This window comes from Coffea arabica, chromosome 1e, assembly GCF_036785885.1.
Source record: "Coffea arabica cultivar ET-39 chromosome 1e, Coffea Arabica ET-39 HiFi, whole genome shotgun sequence".
NCBI lineage: Eukaryota > Viridiplantae > Streptophyta > Magnoliopsida > Gentianales > Rubiaceae > Coffea > Coffea arabica.
In genome coordinates, this window is record NC_092311.1 from 40255867 (window position 1) to 40279434 (window position 23568).

Here is a 23568-nt window from a genome sequence, read left to right on the forward strand (position 1 = left end):
AACAACTAGTCGTCACTGTCCAAAGTGTTTATTCCCAACTTACTTTCACTAATTCTACTATGTCACCCTAATTTTTTCAATATGGCATATATGTTGTAAATAAATTTTATTAATTCTACTATGACACCCTAATTTTTACATTTTAACCCCACATACCACTTTAATTTTTTCAATATGGCCCATATGTTGTAAATAAATTTTATTAATTCTACTATATGACACCCTAACTATTACATTTTAGCCCCATATGCCACCCTAATTTTTTCTATATGGCCCATATGCTGTAAATAAATTTAATTAATTATGTTATGACAACCGAACTTTTATATTTTAGCCCCGTATGTGGTAAACTAATCTCATTAACTCTACCATGACACCTTATCTTTTGCAATTTAGCCTCGTACGTGATAAACCAATTTTATTAATTCTATTATGGCACCCTATGCTTTACACTTTATTTTGTGTTTATCATTGGCAAAATAAGGAAGGTATTGTAAAAAAAATGTATACCTATTTTTTAATTATTCCAAATTTAGCTAATACCTTGTTATAAAGTTAAAAAATATCATGAATTCATTATTTAGTTCTCTTGACAACATATGGAAAATTACTGATTAACATAGTGTGAAAATAATGGCAAAGAATAATAAAATTTAATATGAAATTAAGTAAAAATCTTGACAATTGCATGACTGGCGTTTGTTATGTATTACAATTTACAATAATCAAATTTTTTATGGTGTATGAATCAGTACTTGTATCAAATAGATTTAGTGTTTCATGCATGTATTAGTAAACCATTTTGGTTATTTGATCAACTAAACAGATTGTTTGGTCTTGTCAAACCACAATTCGTGCATAATTGATAAAATTATTAAATTGATACCAAAAATATTTACATTAAAAGGTCTTTTTTTGAATCATAAATATATTTTTAATAAGACTTTTAGTTTTTGAACATTATTTTTTGTAGAGATCCTAAAAAACCTATGTTAGAAAAAAAATCAAAAAATACTAAATTTTCATATTCCAAAGTTTTAATATAACTTGTGAAATGAAAAAGCTCAACATAATAAACAATGTTAATTACACAAAGATTGGGAAAAGAAAAGGAGATAGAAGGCGTTACTTTTATTAAAAAAGGTTCAACAATTTAGAGACAAGGCGTATTTTTTAGTGTGCAATAGTGGAAGCGGGAAGCTGAAAATTGAAAGAGTAGAGGCGGGGTTCTAAAAGAAGCAGAAACGACGTCATTTAAAGTTGATTTGGAAGAAAAACACTCAACACTTGGCCAAATTTCAGACAAAACACATTTCCCTCTTTCTTTGCCTTCGGACACCATCTTCCCAACTCCCTTTTCCCTCTCCAAAAGCCGCTTCCTCTAAAGCCCTTTTCCACACTGCTTCCTTCTCCTCCTCCTTACTATCATCATCATCATCATCGCCCAATTCCAACTCCTGCAGTTTCGTTTATTAACCCCCAAAATCACCACTCCATTATTTTCTCAAACGCCCACATTCCCCACCACCCCTCAACAACCCCATTTGGCTTTTCCCATTCCCTCAATTCTTCACTGTTTCTCCTCAACTCATTCTTCTCCACCTCAACCTTCTTCCGCATTTTCTCTGACCAAAAAGCTAAATCTTTCCACTGGAATTACGCTCTTGATGGAATTCACCCTAGAGAAAATGGGGTCATCGGGGATAAAGGGCCAATCTTTGCTGTAGTTTTGTTGGGATGGCTTGGGTCGAATCCGAAGCATCTGAGGAGGTATGGTTCCATTCTTGAGAATTTGCAAAGTAGGCCAGATTTATTGGAGAAAATCAAGGGAATTATTGTTGATTCAGGAGGTGACGCTAATATAGATCCCAAGGTCTGGGCTGCTGGATTTACTGCAGCCCTGCTAAAGAAATACAATTCATCATCTTATCCATCAGTTGTAGCTGTAGGAAGAAATCAATTGGAAAGTGGAGTTGATACCTCAAAGTTGCGAGAAAAGGAGCCCCTGTCCGTTAAAACCTTACTTTTGTCAGCATTTGAGAAGCTCTTCTCTTATCTCCTAAACTTGAACGACGTCAAACAGCAGTTGACAAAGATAATCTCAGTCCTTTCAAAAAACCGGCCTTCTTTCCCATATCTTTATCTGTATAGTACAGCTAATAAGGTCATTCCATTCTCATCAGTTGAGTCATTTGTTGAAGAATAGAAGAGAAGTGGGAAAAATGTGTGGGCATTCAACTTTGGTGCATCACCTCATGTTGACCATTATCGGACTTTTCCTAGTGTATATACATCAGAGCTTGAGAGGTTTTTGAACGAGTGTCTGGTCATAGTGAAGAAGTTATAAAAGTTTTGCAATTTTAGATGATTTAGGTTGAAATGCTGCACAAGTTATTGTTTGCCCTGTGAAGTTGAATTCAGTTTCAAGCAGTGGAGATTCCTAACAAGAGGTAATTTTGGCCTAATGTTACTCAAAACTGCAAACTCTTGTTTCTGAATATTTCCATTGAAATATGGTATTTCATTTTTGTCCAATGGTAGCTGTTGGTACTCTTGGTTCTGTAATTTAGCAATGAGGCACGTATCATTCTCAATAAACTTTCCCATCATCTTTGTGAAAAAAAAAAAGAGCTACCCAAGCTGATAGGGCAGCTTTAGTAGAGTAGTAGATAGCAAATATCCCTAAATTGAGCCAGTACCATGAATTTTGGGGAAAAGCCAGAATTTGAAGACTGAATCAGAAGGAAAACAAGACCTAAGGTTGTCATGGCATAATTTGAGGTAAATGATCTCAATATTTTCCATTTATTTTCGAACATTTCTGTCTAATGGTTGTTTGTTAATGTGTCTTCTGCCCATTATGTGTAGGCTTATCACAGTCTGTGCTTGGATTTGAGTTTAGTGTTGGGTGTTGTAAATATCTGTTGATTGTGTAATGAAGGGATTTTCTGAAGAGTTTTTATTCTATAATTTTAGATTTGATATTGGTTGGTTCCTGTTTAAAAGGAAAATGAAGAACCCGTTTCTTGACTCGATATTTCTATTCCTATAATGAGTTGGACAACAGTAGGTTGAGGCCAATTTTTCTGTTGAACATTTGAACCGACTGATTTAATTCAAGGACTTCTTCCCCATTGCCCCCACTATAATGGTGGGTAGTGATAAGAGAAAGAGTTTTTCATAAGAGGACATATGCAATAGACGTTTCTGATGATCATTACAGTTTATGTCTTCGGAAATAGGCAAAGGATGCAGTATATTTATCCAAAAAACAGAATGAATTTGTTTGATCAGGCACATGTGTACTATGAAATTTCAAACGATTGTGTAGCCTTTATTGCTAACTATGATAGGAAAGTAGATGCCAACGTCACATTCAAGGGGAATTCATATTTCCTTCCTGCTTGGTCTGTGAGCATTCTTGCAGACTGCAAAAATGTTGTTTTCAACACAGCAAAGGTAACTTGTAGAACACTTGCATTAAGTTAGTTATATGCAGGATAGACACAGCGAAGGGCCAAGTTTTAAATCACAGCCCCGCTTAAGTTTAGAAATTTTTGCAACTCTTTCAAGATTTACTTATTTTGAATAGAGATTGTCCTAGTGCTGTATCTTCTTCTCATCCACTCTGCCAAAGAGAGAAAATCTGTTTAGCTATGATGACGGCCTGCTTGTGAATGAATGGAGCTTCTTTTTCAGTTTTAGAATTTCTTGTCAACAACTACTGCTGACTATTCTGCCAAGCAAACAGAATTCTCTAGTTGGTTTTGATGTGCTTTATATAGGATTGCACTTAACCTGTAAAGAGTCCATCTATGGTTCTACTAATTTAGATAAAAGCATTTAATGCCAAAGATAAAGTAAAAACATGGTACTGACAGAAGCTTTATGGTACTGAATCATTAATGAGGTTATTGTTCTTTAACAAGTCAACCACAAGAATATAGTTAAACTACTGGGTTATTGCTTAGAGACAGAAGTTCCTCTATTGGTCTATGAATTTATCCCTAATGGGACCCTCTCCAGCCTCATTCATAATTAGATAGATGATTCATTCTCCTTCACTTGGAACTTCAGACTAAGAATAGCAAGTGAAGTAGCAGGAACATTGGCATATTTACACTTGGCAGCCGCAATTCCCATCTATCATAGAGACATCGAGTCCAACAATATACATTTGGATGGGAAGCACATAGCCAAAGTGTCAGATTTTGGAACTTCAAGGTCCATTGAAGCTGATAAAAGTCATGCAACTACACTTGTTAGAGGTACTTTTGGCTACTTGGTGATAGCACTAGGTTGGCTCCAGCTGCCTTTCCACTATTATGGGATACAATTTAACTTCGAAACCAAAAAATGTAATGGAGTTTTTGTTTTGACATCTGTTATATTAGTCTTGTTACCCTCATTCTCTCTCATCTTTCTTTTTCTTTTTCTTATAATTTATATTGTAAAAGCAAAATGGATTAACGGCCCACTCATAAGCTTAGTTGAGCACAGTATATACGACAATGTCTCATCAAGAAGAAAAAATCTTATGAAAATGAAATACATTTTGGAAATGGACAAGATTCTTAAATTTGTTAGTCATAGCACATTTTTTATTTTTCCTTTTTAAGAGCCATGAATGCTATTACTGCTCTACTCAATCTATAAGTATAATTAATACTTTCATGTTCATACTTCATATGCCATTCAAGAATTGAATAGGATTCTCAAACTAAATAATAGACTTGTATATTTCCTTGTTTTCTGCTTCTTTTTTTCTTGTCATGTCTTCATAACAGCACTTAACTGGAATTGCAGAGAGGCTAGCTAAAGCCTAAAAGGTCAGCAATGGGAGAAATTTTTATCCAGATAAGAGTTTTGCTCAAACTCAATATTCTATTAAGGACAATATGGAACTCTATTGATCTAAACAACTACCACAGTTCACTAATTCGAAGAGTTTCTGTCATTATGAAACTGAAGTATACATAAAGGTGGAGAAAATGAAGACGATGGCACAAATATCTTTGTGATAGAACTTATCATGACATAAACTTGACCTGTATAAACCTCAAGTAAAAATTTTCTCTTTACCCATTTTTTCCTCACTCAGTCCTACCACTCCTAGTTAAAAATCTATCAGTACCATGTTTTTCAGTCCATTTTCCTCACTAAATCTTAGAAGCTTTATGCATGTAGTTTATTCTTTTTCTCAACTTTCTGTGCAACTGATTTTGTTCCTGATGGTAACATATCTAATCCCATTAAATGGGTTGTTACACTTGGTGCATTATGTTTGGTGTTCTATTTTCTGTATATTTGTTCACTAATCACCTTTTTCATTGGAGCCTCAATTGAAAAATGGCTCTCAGCTTTTTCATTGCCTTTTTTGCAGCTGCTTTACAATGGACTCAAGAGACAATTAGGCCTGTTATTACCTCTGTTCTTCTAATTTTTCATTACTTGTCAGGTAACTTCTTTAAACTATGTTTTAATAGATTGTTTTTGACTTATTAGTCTCTCTTTCAAAGGATGCAACTGCAACAACACTAACAGATTTGCAGTTGCTGCCACTTAACAGTTCCATTCCTTGTTCCTTCAAAATGAAATTCATGGATGATTGTCTAAGCTAGCAAAAGTGTATGTTTAATATATAATCTGGAAAAAACACAGAGAAGTAGAGATTTTCCTGTTTTACCCCTTGCCTACTTATGCACATTAGGAATTGCACTTATATCTTTATAGATTCACCTCAAGAAATCTATTGTTTCATAACTAGCTTATCTATGCTTATTTCTAGTTGTAATGTGTAGATAAAAATTTGTGACTTATGTTCTGGATTTGTAACTCTAGGACATGGACAAAAATTGGATGAAACTTGATAATAGAAAGGATGAGTCTTATAAACTTGGGGTGGCTGCTTTCTTAAAATTCACATATTCTTTTATTTTGGCTGAAACTCTTTTTTTGACTAATTTTTTGACTTATTAAGTTCACAATAGTTGGATATGCTGAAACTCTAAAAAAAAAATGTTTATTTTCAATGCAGTCTAGCTTCATATTGATCGTGAGAAGACTGTTGGATATGCTGCTAGAGATGATTGAAATATGACATTGGTGCTATAGTCTATGTTTTAGTTTAGAAATCTAGTACTCTTATCTTTTGGGAAGGATATGTATTGGCCATTACTACTTGAATTGACTATGTGGGATTTAGGACCCAACATTTGTGGTTCACTTTTATTTTGATTAATTTATAGATGTGTTATGGCCAAATATATGAATTTGCAGCATATATTCTACGTTGATTTTGCCTTTTATCAAATTAAATGTTATGGTTGATTTTGCCTTTTGTCAAATTGAATGTTCTACTATAATTGTTGAAAATGCCATGGTAATACTATATTTGTAATGGCCAATTTCAACTCTTTAAGACAAACTCAGTGATAACCTTCAAAGTTGTCACTATCATGCAAATTTAATTTTTTACTATAATTGTCGGAAATGCCGTGACAATGCTATATTTGTAATGAACAATTACAGATCTTCCAAACAAAGTTGTAAGTTCACTAAGTGACGACTATTCTTGTCACTGAATACTAGGAATGATAGTGACAAGTTCAAGTCGTCACTGTAGAGTTCAAATTTGTGACGACTTTTGCTACCTTTTATGACAAAAAAATATGTGAAATAGTGACAAGAAAATTCGTCACAGAATGACAACCGTTAGTGACGACTTAGTTCTCGTCATTAAATAATAAGATTCAGTGATGACTTTAAAAGAGTTGTCACACGTACCTATTTGTGACATAGAATTAGTGACAACCATGTGACAATGGAAAAAGTCGTCACTATATTTATATAATGACGACTTTTTTATTTTTAGTGATGACTTTTTATTGTCACAAAAGGCCAAATTTCTTGTAGTGCTCCATTGTTCCCATGCCTCCCTCTCATTTCCCTTCCTTCTAGTGACCTTATCTAATCACACGGAGAACTTTCATAAATTGAGACCATAACGACATCCCCTTTCTGAAATTCCACCAAAGCTTGAATGAAAATGCTCTGTAGACGTCCTGAAGTCTTCTAAAGCCGACTCCTCCCTCCTCAACTGGATAACACATCCGAGACCACCGTATCCAGTGATATTTTGACAAGTCGGATGATGACCTCCAAAGGAAGGTCGACAAAGCATTTTCTATAGTTCTAAAAACTTTAGCTGGGATAATCGATGCTGAGAGCAGATGCAATGGCATTGATGCTAATACATGTTTGATTAGAACTATCTTACCTCCAAATGAAAGCAACCTTGATTTCCATGTCATAATCCTCCCCAGGATAGACTGACATACTTCCCCAAAATATGATGTTTTACACCTTCCGTAGTAGAGAGGGAATCCTAAATAACGTATCGGAAATGAATGGCAGGTAAAACTTGTGATACGTTCAATCACCCTTCTTCTAGCAAGTGACAAGGATGGATGAACCAAGTAACAACTTTTTTGTACATTTATCAACTGTCCCGAACACCTTTGATACATCTGTAGCACCTGCATGATGGCCTTTAAAGAATGTGAAGATCCATTTGCAAATATGAGGACATCGTCCGCAAATGCCAAATGTGTTATAGAAGGGCATGCATGTGGAAGTCTGAAGCCCACAAATCCCGAGTGCAAGGCAAGATTATTCAAACCTCTAGACAAAACCTCAGCTCCTATAATGAATAATGCAGGCGATAAAGGGTCACCCTGACGTAGTCCTTTTGAAGATTTAAAGAAACCATGGGATGACCCATTTATAATGACCGAAAACCAAACATTAGAAATCAATCGCCATACAAGATCAATGAATATTTCCCCAAAACCAAATCTTCGTAGAACACCAATAATATGATCCCATGCCACCCGGTCATATGCCTTAGACATGTCTAGCTTCATTGCCACATTTCCAGCTCTATTCTTTTTTCCAATGCCCGATACTATCTCTTGAGCTAAAAGAAAATTGTCTGTTATATTACGTCCCTTCACAAATCCTGTTTGCTGGGGAGAAATAATTTTTGGCAATATAGAAGCCACTCTATCTGCTAAAATCCGGGATATTAGCTTGTTGAAGAAATTACAAAGACTGATTGGCCTAAATTGAGAGAAATCCTGAGGATTTGCCGTCTTGGGAATTAACACAATAGAGGTAGAAGTGATGAAGCGAGGTAACTCTGCCCCACAGAAAAAGCTGATTATAGCATTATGAACATCTTGGGCGACAACTTCCCATGCAAATGTAAAGAATTTGCCAGAGAATCCATCTGGGCCCGCAGCACTATCTCCATCCATTGATCTCACAACTCGATAGACCTCCTCAATCGAGGGTAATTTCTCCAATTTGTCATTGTCGTTTTCCGAGATCATAGGCGGAATTAAATGCAGCAAATCAGTAGAAGACTGTAAAGTGGGCGTTGTGAAAATATCTGAGAAGTATGTTATTGCTTCAGATACTATTTCAGCATTCGTCTCCACCCAAATACCATTGGAATTTTTGATACGGTGTATCCTTCCTTGAGCTCGTCTCTGCTTAACAACCGCATGAAAATACCTTGAATTACGATCTCCCTTTGCAAGCCATTTTATTCTGGCCTTTTGGCTCCAGAATTGTTCTTCAATTGATAGTGCATGACGTAATTCCGCCTGAGCCTTGCTAAGCTGAACATGAAATTCCTCGGAGGCATTTTGATCCACAACTTGTTCTGCCCGTTGGACTGCCAATTCCGTAGATCGCACAGCATCAAATATATTTCCAAAATGTTGTTTATTCCATACTTGAATAGCCCTCCTCGTTGCCAATAATTTGGAGCATAGTACACGTAATGGAGAACCAACCACATCTTGATTCCAAGCTTGTCGAATAACCTCCAAGAGTTCGGGTTTGGTAGTCCATATATTCAAGAAACGGAAAGGCCGCGGCTTATTGTCTGATTGATCCGCAAAAGAAATCTTCAACGGTGCATGATCTGAAGGATGTCTTGCCAAGTGAATCACAGAAATTACATCTGAAATTTCCAAGCACGACCCATTAATTAGAAACCTATCCAACCTCTTTGAAACTCTGGCTCTACCTCTCCGATTATTAGACCAGGTGAAACTAGCTCCAGAAAAGCCTATATCAAAAACCCCAGCCTCCTCCATGAAAGACATGAAATCCACCCCCTCCGATATTGTGAATGGACGACCACCACTTTTTTCATGAGCAGCTAAGATGACATTAAAGTCACCCCCAATACATCAAGGAAGAGAGATTGGTTTATCATTTAATAAATTGCACCATAAATCTCGACGCTCCTCGACTGAACACTTAGCATGGACAAACGACATGATAATTGGACTAGATAAGAATGAAGACTGAACATGTATTGAAATGTGTTGATCCGAATTACCCACAATGGAACATGCAAAAGGGCTTCTATAAAAAACCCAAATATCACCAGAAAGATTAACAAAGGCATGATCAAATGATAACCTTAGACGGATGGACTCAACTTTAGACACATCTAATTTTGGTTCACAAATCACAGCAAATTGAACACGATGAAATCTTACCAATTTAATCATTCTTCTTAAATTAGGGGATTTAGCTACCCCTCTAATAATCCAAAAAATACCACTAATCATTAGAAAGAACCCGGAATGAGTTTTGGAAAGATGTTGTGGACCGTAATTGTCTATCAGATGGCACAATAATCCGCACACCTTTGCCTCTTGTTTGTCGGCCATTATTGACGTCAACAACAGATTGGTCAATATTTAACGGATTTAATGATGGATCCAAGGACTTGTCACGAGCTTCAACCAGGCGTGGAGATAAAGCGCCAACACCAGTTGGCAATATGACTACATTCGGCATATTGGAAGTGAAGTTGTCCGGCTGGTCCCCACCCAAATCAACATAAAGATTGCTAATTGCATTGGTTTCGGCCTTGTGATGTTGAGCAGCAGCAGCTTCATAGTATTGCTTTGCAATTGATTTGGACTCCTCACGATCATTGCTGTTGAAATTGTAAGTTATTTGATTGTCGGCCATTCCATTTGTTTCGGCCCTTTGCTGCTGTAAATCTGTCAAAGAAGTATCCAATACCAGCTGGGACCCTTCACAATCATTGTTGTTGAAATTGTAAGGTATTTGATTGTCGGCCATGCCATTTGTTTCGGCCCTTTGCTGCTGTAAATCTGTCAAAGAAGTGTCCAAGACCAGCTGGGACCCTTCACAATCATGATTTTGGGTAATGTTTTTCAAACCATCATCCGAAATAGGTTGTGCTTGCCCCACAGCATCCAATGTTTGTTCTTGTAATCCCACATCAGTATCTCCATGTTGTGTCACTAGTATTTCTGCATCAATGGCTTGTTGAACAAATAAAGGAGGCTTCATTGTATCGGCTGTTGTGTTTCCTTCAATGTCATCCACGCCATTTTGTGTTTGTAAACCGACATCAGTATCCATTAATTTGCTTTTATTTTCGAGCTGGACAGATCGTACATTATTCCCCCTTGCATCTGCTGATGTCCCTTCATCCTCAATCATACCAGGAACTGGCACTTCATCAGTATCTTTCCCATTAGTAAAATGCATTTGTTTAGTTACTAGCATTGAGTCCTTGTGGATTTGTGAACTTAAACCATGTTGCAGCCGCTTGGATCGAGGCTCAGTCAAATTTTTCTTGCAGTCGACAGATAAATGACCTAATCTCCAGCAATAAGAACAGTATGACGGCAGATTCTCTGGTACTATCTTTTGCCAAAAACCTGATTCTCCTTCAACAGCTATCCAGACCCTTGGTACAACTTGCTTCGATACATCAATTTCCACACAGACCCTGGCCACACTAGGTCGTGTCCCAGCAGCCGTTGCCGAATCCAAGAACAAAGGTCTTCCTACTGGAGAAAGTATGGAGAACAAAGAATGTTTATCAAAATAATGAATAGGTAAGTTAGGAAGATCTACCCAAACTGGAGCCAGAGATGACTCTTTATGAACATGAAACTCCCTGGTCCATCGGAATACACGCATCGGGTATTTACCCAATTGCCAAATCCCTCTCATCCAAATCCTGTTGAAATCTACTTCAGCGGTGCACTTAATCAAAACATGTCTATAATCCATCAAACCAATGGAAACTTGGTCTTTGAGATTTAGTGAAGAAAAGAATTTGCGAGTATCCTCCAATGAAGGTCTTCCATGAGAAAATTTTCCAACCAAAGTCCATCTAAACGGTGCCGCAAGTTTGTCCACATCTTCTCTGGAAAAAATAACCGCAGCTTCACCCTTGTAAACAGACATATGCTGAATTTTGATAGGTGATGTAGCAGGCTGTGAGAAAAGTTGAGAAAAGGACTTTTTTTCCGTAGGAGACCTTTGCCCCTCAGCCGATGGCTGAAGGGCAGCCATGCCAACTAAGTGATGAAGAAACTAGGCTTTTTAGAGAGAAGGTTTTTAGAGAGAAGGAAGAGAATTAAACTGCATAGTACTTTATTGTCTCTTCTGTATTTGAAAAAATATCAATTAAATATTTTATTTTCACTCTCTACTATTTTTGTTCACTTCCAAGGCTAAAACTAGTAAATTCATGGTTATGTTTCACCCTTTAATTCACCTACGATTTTAGATCAGTTTATGAGTTTTACATATTTTTTCTTGGCCCATTTTTTTATTGATTGATGATAGGTCTTCTTGGGAGTTGTCGCAAGGAAAAATATTTCTAAGTCTGACAAGGGTTGTTTTGATCAAATAAAACTTAATTTCTCCGATATATGGTTTCTCATATATTTTCTCATGCTTAATTTAATGGATTTTAAGATAATTGGGTTTTTTCCCCTTTTGGTGATTTTGTGCGGGCCTTTTTTAGCTAGGTTTTGAGCTGATTTTTCCTTTACATTGTATAGATCATAGTTTTAGAGTGGGTCCATGCTATTTTATGTGAGGTGTTAATTTATGTTAGCTTTCCTTTATGACTGAAAGATTAATCAAATTACTCGATACTTGAAATGAATTTAGTTTACTAAAAGTTCATTCGAACTTGGTTCACCAACTAGTCTAGTAAAACATAACAATTTTGCACCTGACACCTTTTCTATGACAAATTAGGTGAATAAGGAGAACTATATCTTTAAATCAATTTTTACTATATTTACGAATTTGCAACTTGTTTACTATTGCCTTGTCTTGCACATAATATCATATAAAATTCCAAATAATTCTAACCTAATTTCTTCAAATAAAATTCACAACTTGTAGAAGGACATCATATATATGATACATTTAGTATCTATTTAACCTAATATAGTCATCAATGTATGAAATTTTTGTAAGAGATTATATATAAGATGATATAAATACCACAACATAAAAAATTTCGTCAGGTGAATTGTCAAAATATGTGATTTAGACAACATTTAACATGTAAAATTGATGTCAATGTATATTATTAGTTCTCTGAATTGTACATATGTTGTACATGAAAAAAAAAATTTCGTCAGTTTTAATGGATTATGCCATTTGTTTCATGGCTGACAAAATTATGTTACACAACAATTTCCCTCTTGGTGCAGCTATCTTGCCTATATTCTTTAGACATGGACAAAAATAATATTGTAGTGGAAGAAATTCCCCCACCCAAGTGTGGCACATGCTTGACACGTGTCAATGCATACATTTGACTATGGTTATATTCTTGTGAAGATCACTGTTTTAGAGTGGGTTTTTCTTTTTTGTGTGAGGTGTTAATTTATGTCATTTGGACTTCATTTCTTACCTAGTTTCAATTATTTCTATTCATTTCTTGATTAGGATTGAATGATGAATCAAACTATTTGATACTCGAATCAAACTTGATTTAGCAAGAGTTTATTCGAACTTGATTCACCAATTAGTGAAGTCAAACTTGACAGTTTTGCACCTAACACTTTTTGTACGATGAATTAGGTGAATAAGGAGAACTAGTTATCTTTAAATTAGTTATTTACTATATTTACCGATTTACAACTCTTTTACCATTACTTTGTCTTGTATATAATATCATATAAAATTTCAAATAATTCTATTCTAATTTCTTGGAAAAAAAAACCCACAACTTGTAGAAAGACATCATATATATGACACATACAATATCTATTAACCTATTGTAGTCTTCGATGTATGAAAATATTTAAGACATTCTAGATAAGATGACATAAATGCCACAACATAAAAAATTCATTAGGCGAAGTGTCAAAATATGCAATTTAGAGAACATGTAACATGTCAAATTGATGCTTAGATGGCGTTTGGTTCGTACATCGGAATCGGATTCGGATTCGGAATCGGATATCCTGGGTTTGGAATGAAGTCATTCATTCCAATACATTTGTTTGGTTCAAGTACCTGGATTGTGTACCATTACTATAGTTGATGTTTAGCTCGTCGACTCTTTTGGAATAGAATATAATAAATATATTATAAACCACATCGTAAATGATAGTTATTGGCTCTTTGTAAATGGGATTTAAGAAATTTTCACTAATTAAATATATTAGTATAAATGTATTAGTAAATTTAGTCTAACTAATTAATAATTTCTATTAGTAAACATGTATAATTATTAGTATAATTGATAATATTAATTATATTACATAAATTAATATACATTATATAATACATATAACTAATAATATTATTGTTATAAGTTTGTAACTAATTAAATTAAATACTATATATATAATTAAATATAAATATACAAATGCTATAATATAAATATATAATTATAATTATATAATATATACAAATATTAATTATACTACTATTTTATATAAATATAATATATATTACATATTAAATATAGTTATTATTATATATTATTATATTTAAAATAATAATTATAATTATAATTATATGCACATATAATATACATTTATAAATATACATATATATTATAAATATATTATAATATAATATTAATAAATTTATAATATATATTATATAGGTATAATTATATTTAACTAAATAATTATATAATATAATAATATCATTATTATAATTTTGTAACTAATTAAATTAAATATTATATATATAATTAATTATAATTATACAAATGTTATTTAATTATAATTATACAAATGTTATAATATAAATATATAATTATAATTATATAATATATAAATATTAATTGTACTAATATTTTATATAATTATAATGCATGTTAATATTAGATATAGTTATTATTATATATTATTATATTTAAAATAATAAATATAATTATAATTATAATTATATAATTTATTAATATTATATACATGTATATATTATAATTATATGCACATATAATATACATTTATAAATATATTATTATATAATATTAATAAATTTATATTATATAAATATAATTATATTTAACTAAGTAATTATAATATATATTTATATAATATACTAATATTATAATAAAATATTATAATTGTAATATATTATATATGTATATATTATAATATAAATATATAATATATATAAATATTAATTATACTAAATATTATGTAATTATAAAATTTTGGAATCATACTTGGGTTTTGGACAAAACCCACCCTTTTACTAGGGAATGGAGAGATGCCAAATTTTTAGAAATCATTCCAAAATTTCAATTCCCATACCAGTGAACCAAACACCAGTTATGGAGTTTATTCCATTACTTCATTCCGATACCCTTTTACCAAACGCCCCCTTAGTGTATATTATCAGTTCTCTGAATTGGTCACAAATATTTTATGATTTTTATATTGGTTTCCAATCTTTTTAAACACTCTACATAAAAAAAAAATGCATTGCTTAACATTATTCCGATATGCAGCAAAAGATATTAAACACTAATATTTGTGACCGTGACTAATACCACAATAGCTAACCATTTGAATCGATCTCACCTTATGTGCGTCTAGTCAGTTTTCATTGCTTAGGTCATTTGTTTCATTTCATGGTTGACAAAATTATGTTTAAAACAAATTTCCTCCTGGTGCAACTGTTTTATTTGTTTCCTTTTGAACATGAAGAGAAATAATAATGCCGTGGAAGGAATTTCTCCACCCAAGTCTTCAGGATCTCTTGTACAAATTAATTCAATTCATATAGAACTACCAATAACTCCAATGGAGGTTAGGCAGCCTGAAAATTGTGATGAGAACTTTGGAATGCAGTAAATAAATTTTTTTCGTCTATGTAACAATTTGTATGACTTGCAAGAAATTTTTAAAATCGAGGGTTTTCATTCAAAGGACATGCTAAGCTTTGTTCGTGCATGGTAATTTGTTTCTATTTGTATTGATACATAAATAGTTGCTAATGATAGCTTTGTTAAACTTCATAGATATAACATGAGTGCCGCCATGATAACAACCACCACTAATGCATTAAAACTTGCTGAACCTTGCCTCCCACCAATTTGCCACAATTAAATGTGGCCTTACTTAAAAAATCCAGGTGAGTGCGTAGTGCACCCGTCTGGTCCGGTGGTGGTTTAGTCCCCTCCGGATTACCCCAAGACCTCTTCAGGCCCTCGCCCTCCCCATAGTATAGAAAACTATCGTATCGAAAAAAAAAAAAGAGTGTTGATGATAACCATGACCTTCATCTTTCTAAGCCACAGCACAAACTAAAATCTTAGCCACTCACTATGAGTATCCAAATTGGACCTTAGACTCAGAACAGTGGCGGATCCAGAATTTTGCTTAAAAGAAGCACGGACTAGAAAAACAATAAAATACTAAAAAACTATGATGGCTAAATTAAGAATCTTAAAGCACTTCAGGGACCAGGCTCAGTAATGTGGGCATGTCACCCAAGTGGGGGCGTTAAGTGTATGGAATCAGTTGTCTGCAACCAAAATAACTCCACATTCCACTACGTAAAAACTTCACAGGTAGCTTTGTTCAATGTATCCTTTTCAGCCCTGAAACCAGGCTTTTGATGTTCCCCTTTGCTTCATCAGAACAACTACTCCAAACCAAAATCCTTTATAAATATATAAGGAAATGCGAAATTTAATAAATATGAGTGTGTACATCAATTTTAAAAACTATATGTACTATATCAATGCACATTAGGCATCAATTCAAATAAGAATTCTTATTAACATGTGAAAAGAGGATTTCAAAATAATAAGATTATATAGCGTTTCAAATAAGACTTCAATGCATCATATAAGATTTCATTAGGCATCAATCATGAGGATAGTCTGTCTTTACATAAAATAATTTTTTTGACAAATTGCATAAATCAATATTACATTTTCTCGTAAATTTATTGCTTATAATGCTTTACATTTCTTTGCCATCCGCTACTTATCTTTTTGCTATATTTAAATCTAATGCCTTCACAAAAATGTAAAAAAAAAAAGAAAAAAAAGAATCTCTATGCCTTGTACAAAGTGAACCTCCTAGGTAAATGGAACGCTTAATTCTTAAATAGTTACAATTTAATGTTGAAAACTCAAAATAGGTGTGTGAAGCAATTTATCTATGGTTTAACTAGTTTTTTCTATGTTTATAGGCATGCCTTTTTGCATGTGAAAAACAACCTTGGAATTTTGCCTTACATTAGCTTGTTAAAACCTTTAATTGCATTAATTTGCCTTACATCTGTGCCATTGAATTTAGTGAAATTTCATTTCCCTTTTAGATTGTCTTCTAAACTCCTAACATTGCTCATATTCCCTTTTCTTTTTGCAACCATATATATGATGTCATAGACATAGATGCTGTTGGGTGTGGGCCAACCCATTTGTGGGCCAACCCACTTATGCAAAAGCTTGAGGGCTTCTCAAGCTTAAATAAAAAGCAAAAGCAGCCGCAAGAATAGATTCAAGCTTTGGTCCTTGTGCGAGAAAGAAAGGAAAAAAGGCCAGCTGCCACCTTTGAGTGAGATGAAGAGAGAGAAAGGGCTAGAGAGAGAGAGACTTCAAGGTCTTGATTGGAGGGCGATTCGAAACCCGATTGAGACGAAATTTTACCCACGCAATCCTCTCGTCAAGTTTTCCTTATCTACCGATTCAGATTTCTGATTTTCTCTTCGTTTGGTAACACCTTTCCAAACTCACTTTTTTTTACAGTTGTAGTTTTTGGGGGTAATTTTGTAGCAATTTGTTTGGTTGATATTGGTACTATTATTGTCGTCCGAATATTTCGAATAGACCTGTGCATTCCCATTATTGTGATAGTGAAGATTTTGACTGGACTAGGTCCCGTGGTTTTTCCCAATTTGGGTTTTCCACGTAAAAATCTTGGTATCCTGTGCCTTTTAATTTTCTTGCATTTTATTATCACTGCTGGTATTATTACTTGGTGATTTGGTTTGTTCCTATTTTTAACTGGTACTTGGGGAAAGAGAAATTTGTCCTGGGCTAATTCTAATATTTTGTGCCTGTACTGGTACCTCTTTTCCAACAAGTTGTATCAGAGCAGTCAGGTTAGGCTGCTCATTTGTATTGGTTAAAAATGGATGATTCAGATAGTGGTTGCATGATAAAATTGAATGCCACTAATTATTCAATTTGGAAGCCTAGAATGAAAGACTACTTGTATTGTAGAGATTTGTTTGAATCTGTTCTAGGGGATAAAAGCAAACCAAGTGATATGAGTGATGAAAAATGGACCGTTATGCACATGAAAACTGTTGGCAATATTAGAAAATGGATTGGTCAAAATATTTTTCAACATTTTTCCAATGACACCAGAGCTGATGTATTATGGAAAAAGGTTGAGAGTATGTATGAAAGGAAAATCTGTTTGAATAAGGCTAGCTGTTTGAAGCAGATTGCTCGAATGAGATATAAAGATGGGAAAGATATGACTGAACACTTGAGTAATTTTTAGGGATTGATAAACCAGGCAACTACATTAAATTTGAATCTGGATGATGAAGTACAGGCTTTATTACTATTCAGTTCACTACCGGATAGTTGGGAAACCATGGTAGTCTCCGTCAGCAATTCAGCTCCGAATGGTGTGTTGACCATGGCTATTGCAAAAGAGGCCGTGATGAATAAAGAGTTCAGGAGGAAGGAACAAGAAATTGTCTATGAGACCCAGGCCCTAATGACAGAAAAGAAAGAAAGAAGAGGGAGAAGCAAAAGTAGAGGACCCTACAACAGGAATGACAAATCTAGAGGCAGGTCTGAGTCGCGAAAAAATATTGCATGCTATTATTGTAAAAAGAATGGACATTATATGAAGGAGTGCAGAATCCTAAAACGGGAACAAACTGAGAAAAATGGTAAGGCAAAGGAAAAAGGTGATGAAAAGACTACAGCAGTTGCGGCAGCTCATGATGATATGTTTGTGTTCTGTGATGATGGTCAGATGAATATTATTTATTATGAGAGTGATTGGATAGTTGATTCGGGTGCATCCTACCATGTTACTCCTCACAGGCATTTCTTCTCAACCTACACCGAAAGAGATTTTGGATATGTTAGGATGGGAAATGAGGTCGCATGCAAAGTGATTGGCATGGGAGACATATATTTGGATACAGATACAGGGTGCCAGCTGATATTAAAAAATGCTCGACATATCCCTGATGTTCGCCTTAATCTTATCTCTACAGGAAAACTTGACGATGAGGGTTACCATAGCTTGCAAGGTGGAGGCAAATGAAAACTCAGCAAAGGAAATCTCATTGTTGCTAGAGGAAAGAAGCAGAATACCCTCTACTTAATGCAAGCCAAGTTGGAGAAGGGAGAAGTCAATGCAGTTCGTGATTCATCAATTGACCTGTGGCATAGGCGACTTGGGCACATGGGTGAAAAAGGGATTCAGACACTTGTTCGCAAACAGCTTCTAACTGAAGTTAGAGGTAATGCACTTAAATCTTGTGTTGACTGCATTTATGGGAAACAACACAGAATTGCATTCAAAAATTTTCTTCCATCTAGAAAATTGAATCCATTAGAATTGGTGCAAACTGATGTTTGCTATATGAAAGATAAGTCTCTTGGTGGTGCTGTTTATTTGTAACTTTTATTGAGGGAAGCAAGGGAGAAGAGGAAAGAAAAAAAAGAAAAAAAATTAGATAGACAGAAAATTATAAGCGAGGGAGAAAAGGGAAGCGAGGGAGAAGAGGAAAGAAAGAAAAGAAAAAGAAAGAAAGAAAAGAAAAGAGAAAAAAAATAGTTTTGGATTTTTTTAAATTGAAATTCCAAAATTTGAATTTTTGAAAAGAAAAACAAGGCTGAAGGTTTAAAAGGAAATTAATTTTATTTCCATTTCTCTTAAAAAAATTTTTTTTGTAGAATTTAAATTTCAAAAATTTAATTGCTGAAATAATTTTATTTGTAAAAAAAATTTTCAAAATTTTCAAAAATAATAAAAAAAAGAAATTTTTTTAATTTAAAAATTTTCCTTTGTTTTTCGGTTGTTAAATACAGCATGGGCACGCCAAAATTATAAAACGTCCACTGATCTCGGGAGGCACTAACACGGCGTGGGCACGCCAAGATTACACTTCCTACCAACGTCGTGAAATGTTGAGATTTTACCAACATGGCGTGGGCACGCCAAGATTGGTAAGCGTCCACTAATCTCGGGAGACATTAACACGGCATGGGAACCCCAAAATTGCACTTCCTGATCACATTGAAGGAAAATATTAAGACCGACTACTACCCGACTAAGAAACGATAAAACAAAAGAAATAAACAACGAAAAATAATAAAATGGGTAAAATACATAAAACTCCCATGTGGTTAAGGAAATTGACATGAAACCTCCTCATTGTTTAGAAACACCACTTAACCCCCTTGTGCTTTGGACTTCTTTGGATTTTACCTGCTGACCGGCTGGGAAGCCGGTAATAATATGAAATACCAAAAATACCCTTATATATAATATGTGAAAAGTTACAGATGTAATTAGTCAATGTGGAGTGGACTTCTGAAAATGAGAGAGAAACCCTAAACCTACAACGAAGAAGAATGTGACTGTATTGCTGAGCGGTGTGAGTTATGGTGAAGATCGATCGGGCTTGAGCTACATTTCATGTTTTGAGAGAGAAACCCTAAACCTACAGTCAAGAAGAAGGTGTTTGTGTGTTGCAGGTCAACAACATTAGACAACATCGGTCGGCGTTTCTGTACAGATCGGTCGAGAGTCACAACGCATTGAGCATAACTATTAACCAGGTAAAATACATATCTGAACCTTAGGCATTAGACGAGTTGATTTGTTTGATGGCAGGTGTTTTGGTAGTAAATTGGGGATATTTTGAAACTTGGTATAGGAACCACCATTGTCAGTTTTGGCTTAGTCAGAAGTTTCTCCGACAATGTTTGTGGGAAATTTTTTTTAAAATTTGGTAAATATTGCAAAATGTCAGTTTTGGCTTGGTCAGAAGCTTTTCCGACAAACTCCCGACAATGTTTGTGGGAAAATTTTTGTTTAAATTGCTAAATGCGCAAAATGTCAAGGTTTGGCTTAGTCAGAAGCTTGTCTGACAATTTTTGGGGGAAATTTTTTTAAAAATTGCAATATACTACAAAAGGTATGGGTCTATTTGGAGTAATTAGAACTATTGTGGTCCATACTGGTATTGATTATGTTTTCATTCTTCTAGATAAGTGTGTTGATGTTGATTTTTTTTTTTGAAACTGAGCGTATGAAATATTGTCTGTCCGTTTTGATACATCTGAAAAGCAAATGAGTAAATGAATCTCTGTTTTTTGACACATCTGAAAATGGAATTAGTAAAATAATCTCGATTACTTTGGGTTAGGTGCATAAGAATGGGAGATAATCCGTGGCAGACCATAGACATACACATGCATTATGGTAGATATTTCAAATGAAAATCGAGAATTAGATACACTGGTGAACACGTGACCCTGATGAATTATCTGTATTTGAGTTTCCAAAAATGTACCAAACAATTGACCACGGCGTAACAAATATGAATTTCTGGTACTCCATTCCCTTTCATGACCTTGATGTTGGTGTGGTTCCCATCAAGGATGATATTGACATCGAATTATTGACAACATGTTATGAGAGACTTACAGAAATGCACATATATGCTGAGAGGGGGCCTGATCCCATTGAAATTGTGTCCCCGGAAGGAAAATTACTGTACAAGAGAGTGACTGGTGATGGCGTACTTGCACTTCCATATCATGATGGCTAGCAGGCTGAGATTAGTTCGTCCTCAGCTGTTAAAGGCATGGATGAAATTGACCCTTTAGTAATTGGGAGTAAGGACAATAATGACAATCCACACATTAACTGTAGAGCAAAGGACATCTGTGAAGAAGAGTCATCACAAATGGAGTTGGATCCAGCTTTTGTGGGACCACATAGAGAGAAGATACATGATTCTGGTAACAAGTCCAAGAGAAAGAAGGCAACAAATGATAAAAAAGCTAAGTCACAAAGAGTAAAGTTAAGTGCAAGGAAGTCAGTCAGGCGGTTATTTAAAGACAAAGAAGACAGTAATACATCCTCAGAACCTCAGCAGTCTCTTATAAGGAAGTCAACAGAAGAAACAACACAAGCAGAGAGAGATCCAACATCAGAGCAGACTGATTGTAAGGGAGAACCAACAACACATGCAGAGAGAGATCCAACAGAAGTGCAGACTGATTGTAGGGGAGAAAGAACAGTTCATGAAGGCGGAGAAGAAGATGAAGTCATACCAGATTATTCAGATCTTCCTGACTGGCTAAGAGAAGCAGTAGACCTGCCTGAAGATGATGAGATATTTGCAGGTTTACATGGTCAAGGATCAACACAAGCATCTATAAATGTTGGATCTGTAAATTCGGTTGGTATTGGTTCAAAGTAGCAACATATCTGAGTAATAAATTTCAAGCTAAAGTGAGGGATGATCCTGGATATAGTATTCCTGGCATAGTGAATGAGACAAGAAGATTATTTATGCTAGATATTAGTCAAAAAATAGCTGCCAGAACAAAGCAAAAAGCATTAGAGGCACTTAGGGGCAATGACATGGAGCAATACCACAGACTTTGGGATTATGTAGCTACTGTTAAAAATTCAAATCCTGATAGTCATATTTCATTGCAAATTGATAGGCGAAATGTTGAGGAAAGAGCTATATTTCAGAGGATATATTATGGTTTAGATGCTTTGAAAAATGGTTTCCTAAAGGATGTAGACCTATCATAGGACTAGATGGCTGTTTCCTTAAGAGTCCCTTTGGAGATCAGCTGCTTACAGCCTTGGGTAGGGATGCTAATGAAAATATGTTCCCTATTTCCTTTGCTGTTGTTGAGGTAGAGAATTACGATAGTTGGAGTTGGTTTTTGCAGGAATTAATCAGCCAAATTGGAAGAGGAAACAAAGGAGTGGCTTACACTTTCATTTCAGATAGGCAAAAGGGTCTTGTCCATGCAATTGAAGAATTGTTTCTTGAATCAAAGCACAGATTCTGTTTGAAACATATGTTCGAGAACTTCAAACAAAGATTCAAGAATCAAGACCTTAGAAACATGTTTGGGAAGTTGTTGCAGCAACAAGCATGCCAGAGCATGAAACTGCCATAGCAAATTTTACGAGGGCTGACCCATAGGAAGGTGACAAGCTAACAACTGCGGGATGGTTCAAACGGTTGCCTCCAAAATTGTGGTCCTTAACTCATTTTAGTACAGCTTGTAGGAGTGACACTTGCGTTAACAATATGAGTGAGTCATGGAATAATTACATTCTAAAAGCTAGAGGGAAGCCAATAATTACAATGCTGGAGTGGATTCGGAGGAGATTAATGCAAAGGTTGGTAACCAAACGAGAGGGCATGCTGAAACATGGTGGCACTTTATGTCCAAACATTTATGAGAAGTTAGAGAAGTTTAAGATAAAGGCAAGAAATTGTGTTGCGGTTTATGGAGGAAATGGGAATTTGGAAGTTGATGGCTATGGAAGGACAAATGTTGTCAATTTGGAGATGAAATCATGTACTTGTGGTCATTTTCAGTTTAGTGGCATTCCTTGCGTACATGCGGTTGCCTGCATTCAGAGTAGAAAGTTGAAATTTGAGGACTATGTTAATGCTTGTTACCATAGGGAGGCATATTTAAGGGCCTACAACTTCACAATTGGTCCCGTTCCTTCGAAGCAGTTCTGGGTAGATAGGAAAATGCAATATTTGAACCCACCATTGGTGAAAAAACAGCCTGGTAGGCCAAAAAAACAGAGGAAGAAGGGTCCAGAAGAGCCTACAAATCAGCAGAAAGCAAGTAGGAAAGGTCTTGCAGTTTACTGTCAGAGGTGTTTGAAATCTGGACATAACATACGAACTTGCAAATCAGGGATTCACCCTAAGTCTAAACTTTACAAAGTAATATAACATTTTACATTCTACTGTCACTATGGTTTAGTGTGTTTTATTGCTACTTATACACTCATTAAATTCGATTTGAACTATAGGCACTTAAAGTTGGTCCAACAGCTTCAAATGCAACATCCGTAGCTTCTACAACTCAGGCTAGTGTCTCAAGTACTACTGCTACTACACTTTCACAGGTACTAAAAAGTAATTATCTATTTTTTGGGTGCTGGAATATACTTACAT

At 34.8% G+C, this 23568-nt stretch overlaps 1 protein-coding gene across 1 annotated transcript; it reads left to right on the plus strand.

The window, feature by feature from the left end:
* Nucleotides 1–1688: 1688 nt before the first annotated feature.
* LOC140017013 (uncharacterized) lies at nucleotides 1689–2206 on the plus strand. Its single transcript, XM_072071360.1, has 2 exons — nucleotides 1689–1723; nucleotides 1804–2206. The coding sequence occupies exons 1-2, from the start codon at nucleotides 1689–1691 to the stop codon at nucleotides 2204–2206; spliced, it is 438 nt and encodes a 145-aa protein (XP_071927461.1).
* Nucleotides 2207–23568: the final 21362 nt, after the last annotated feature.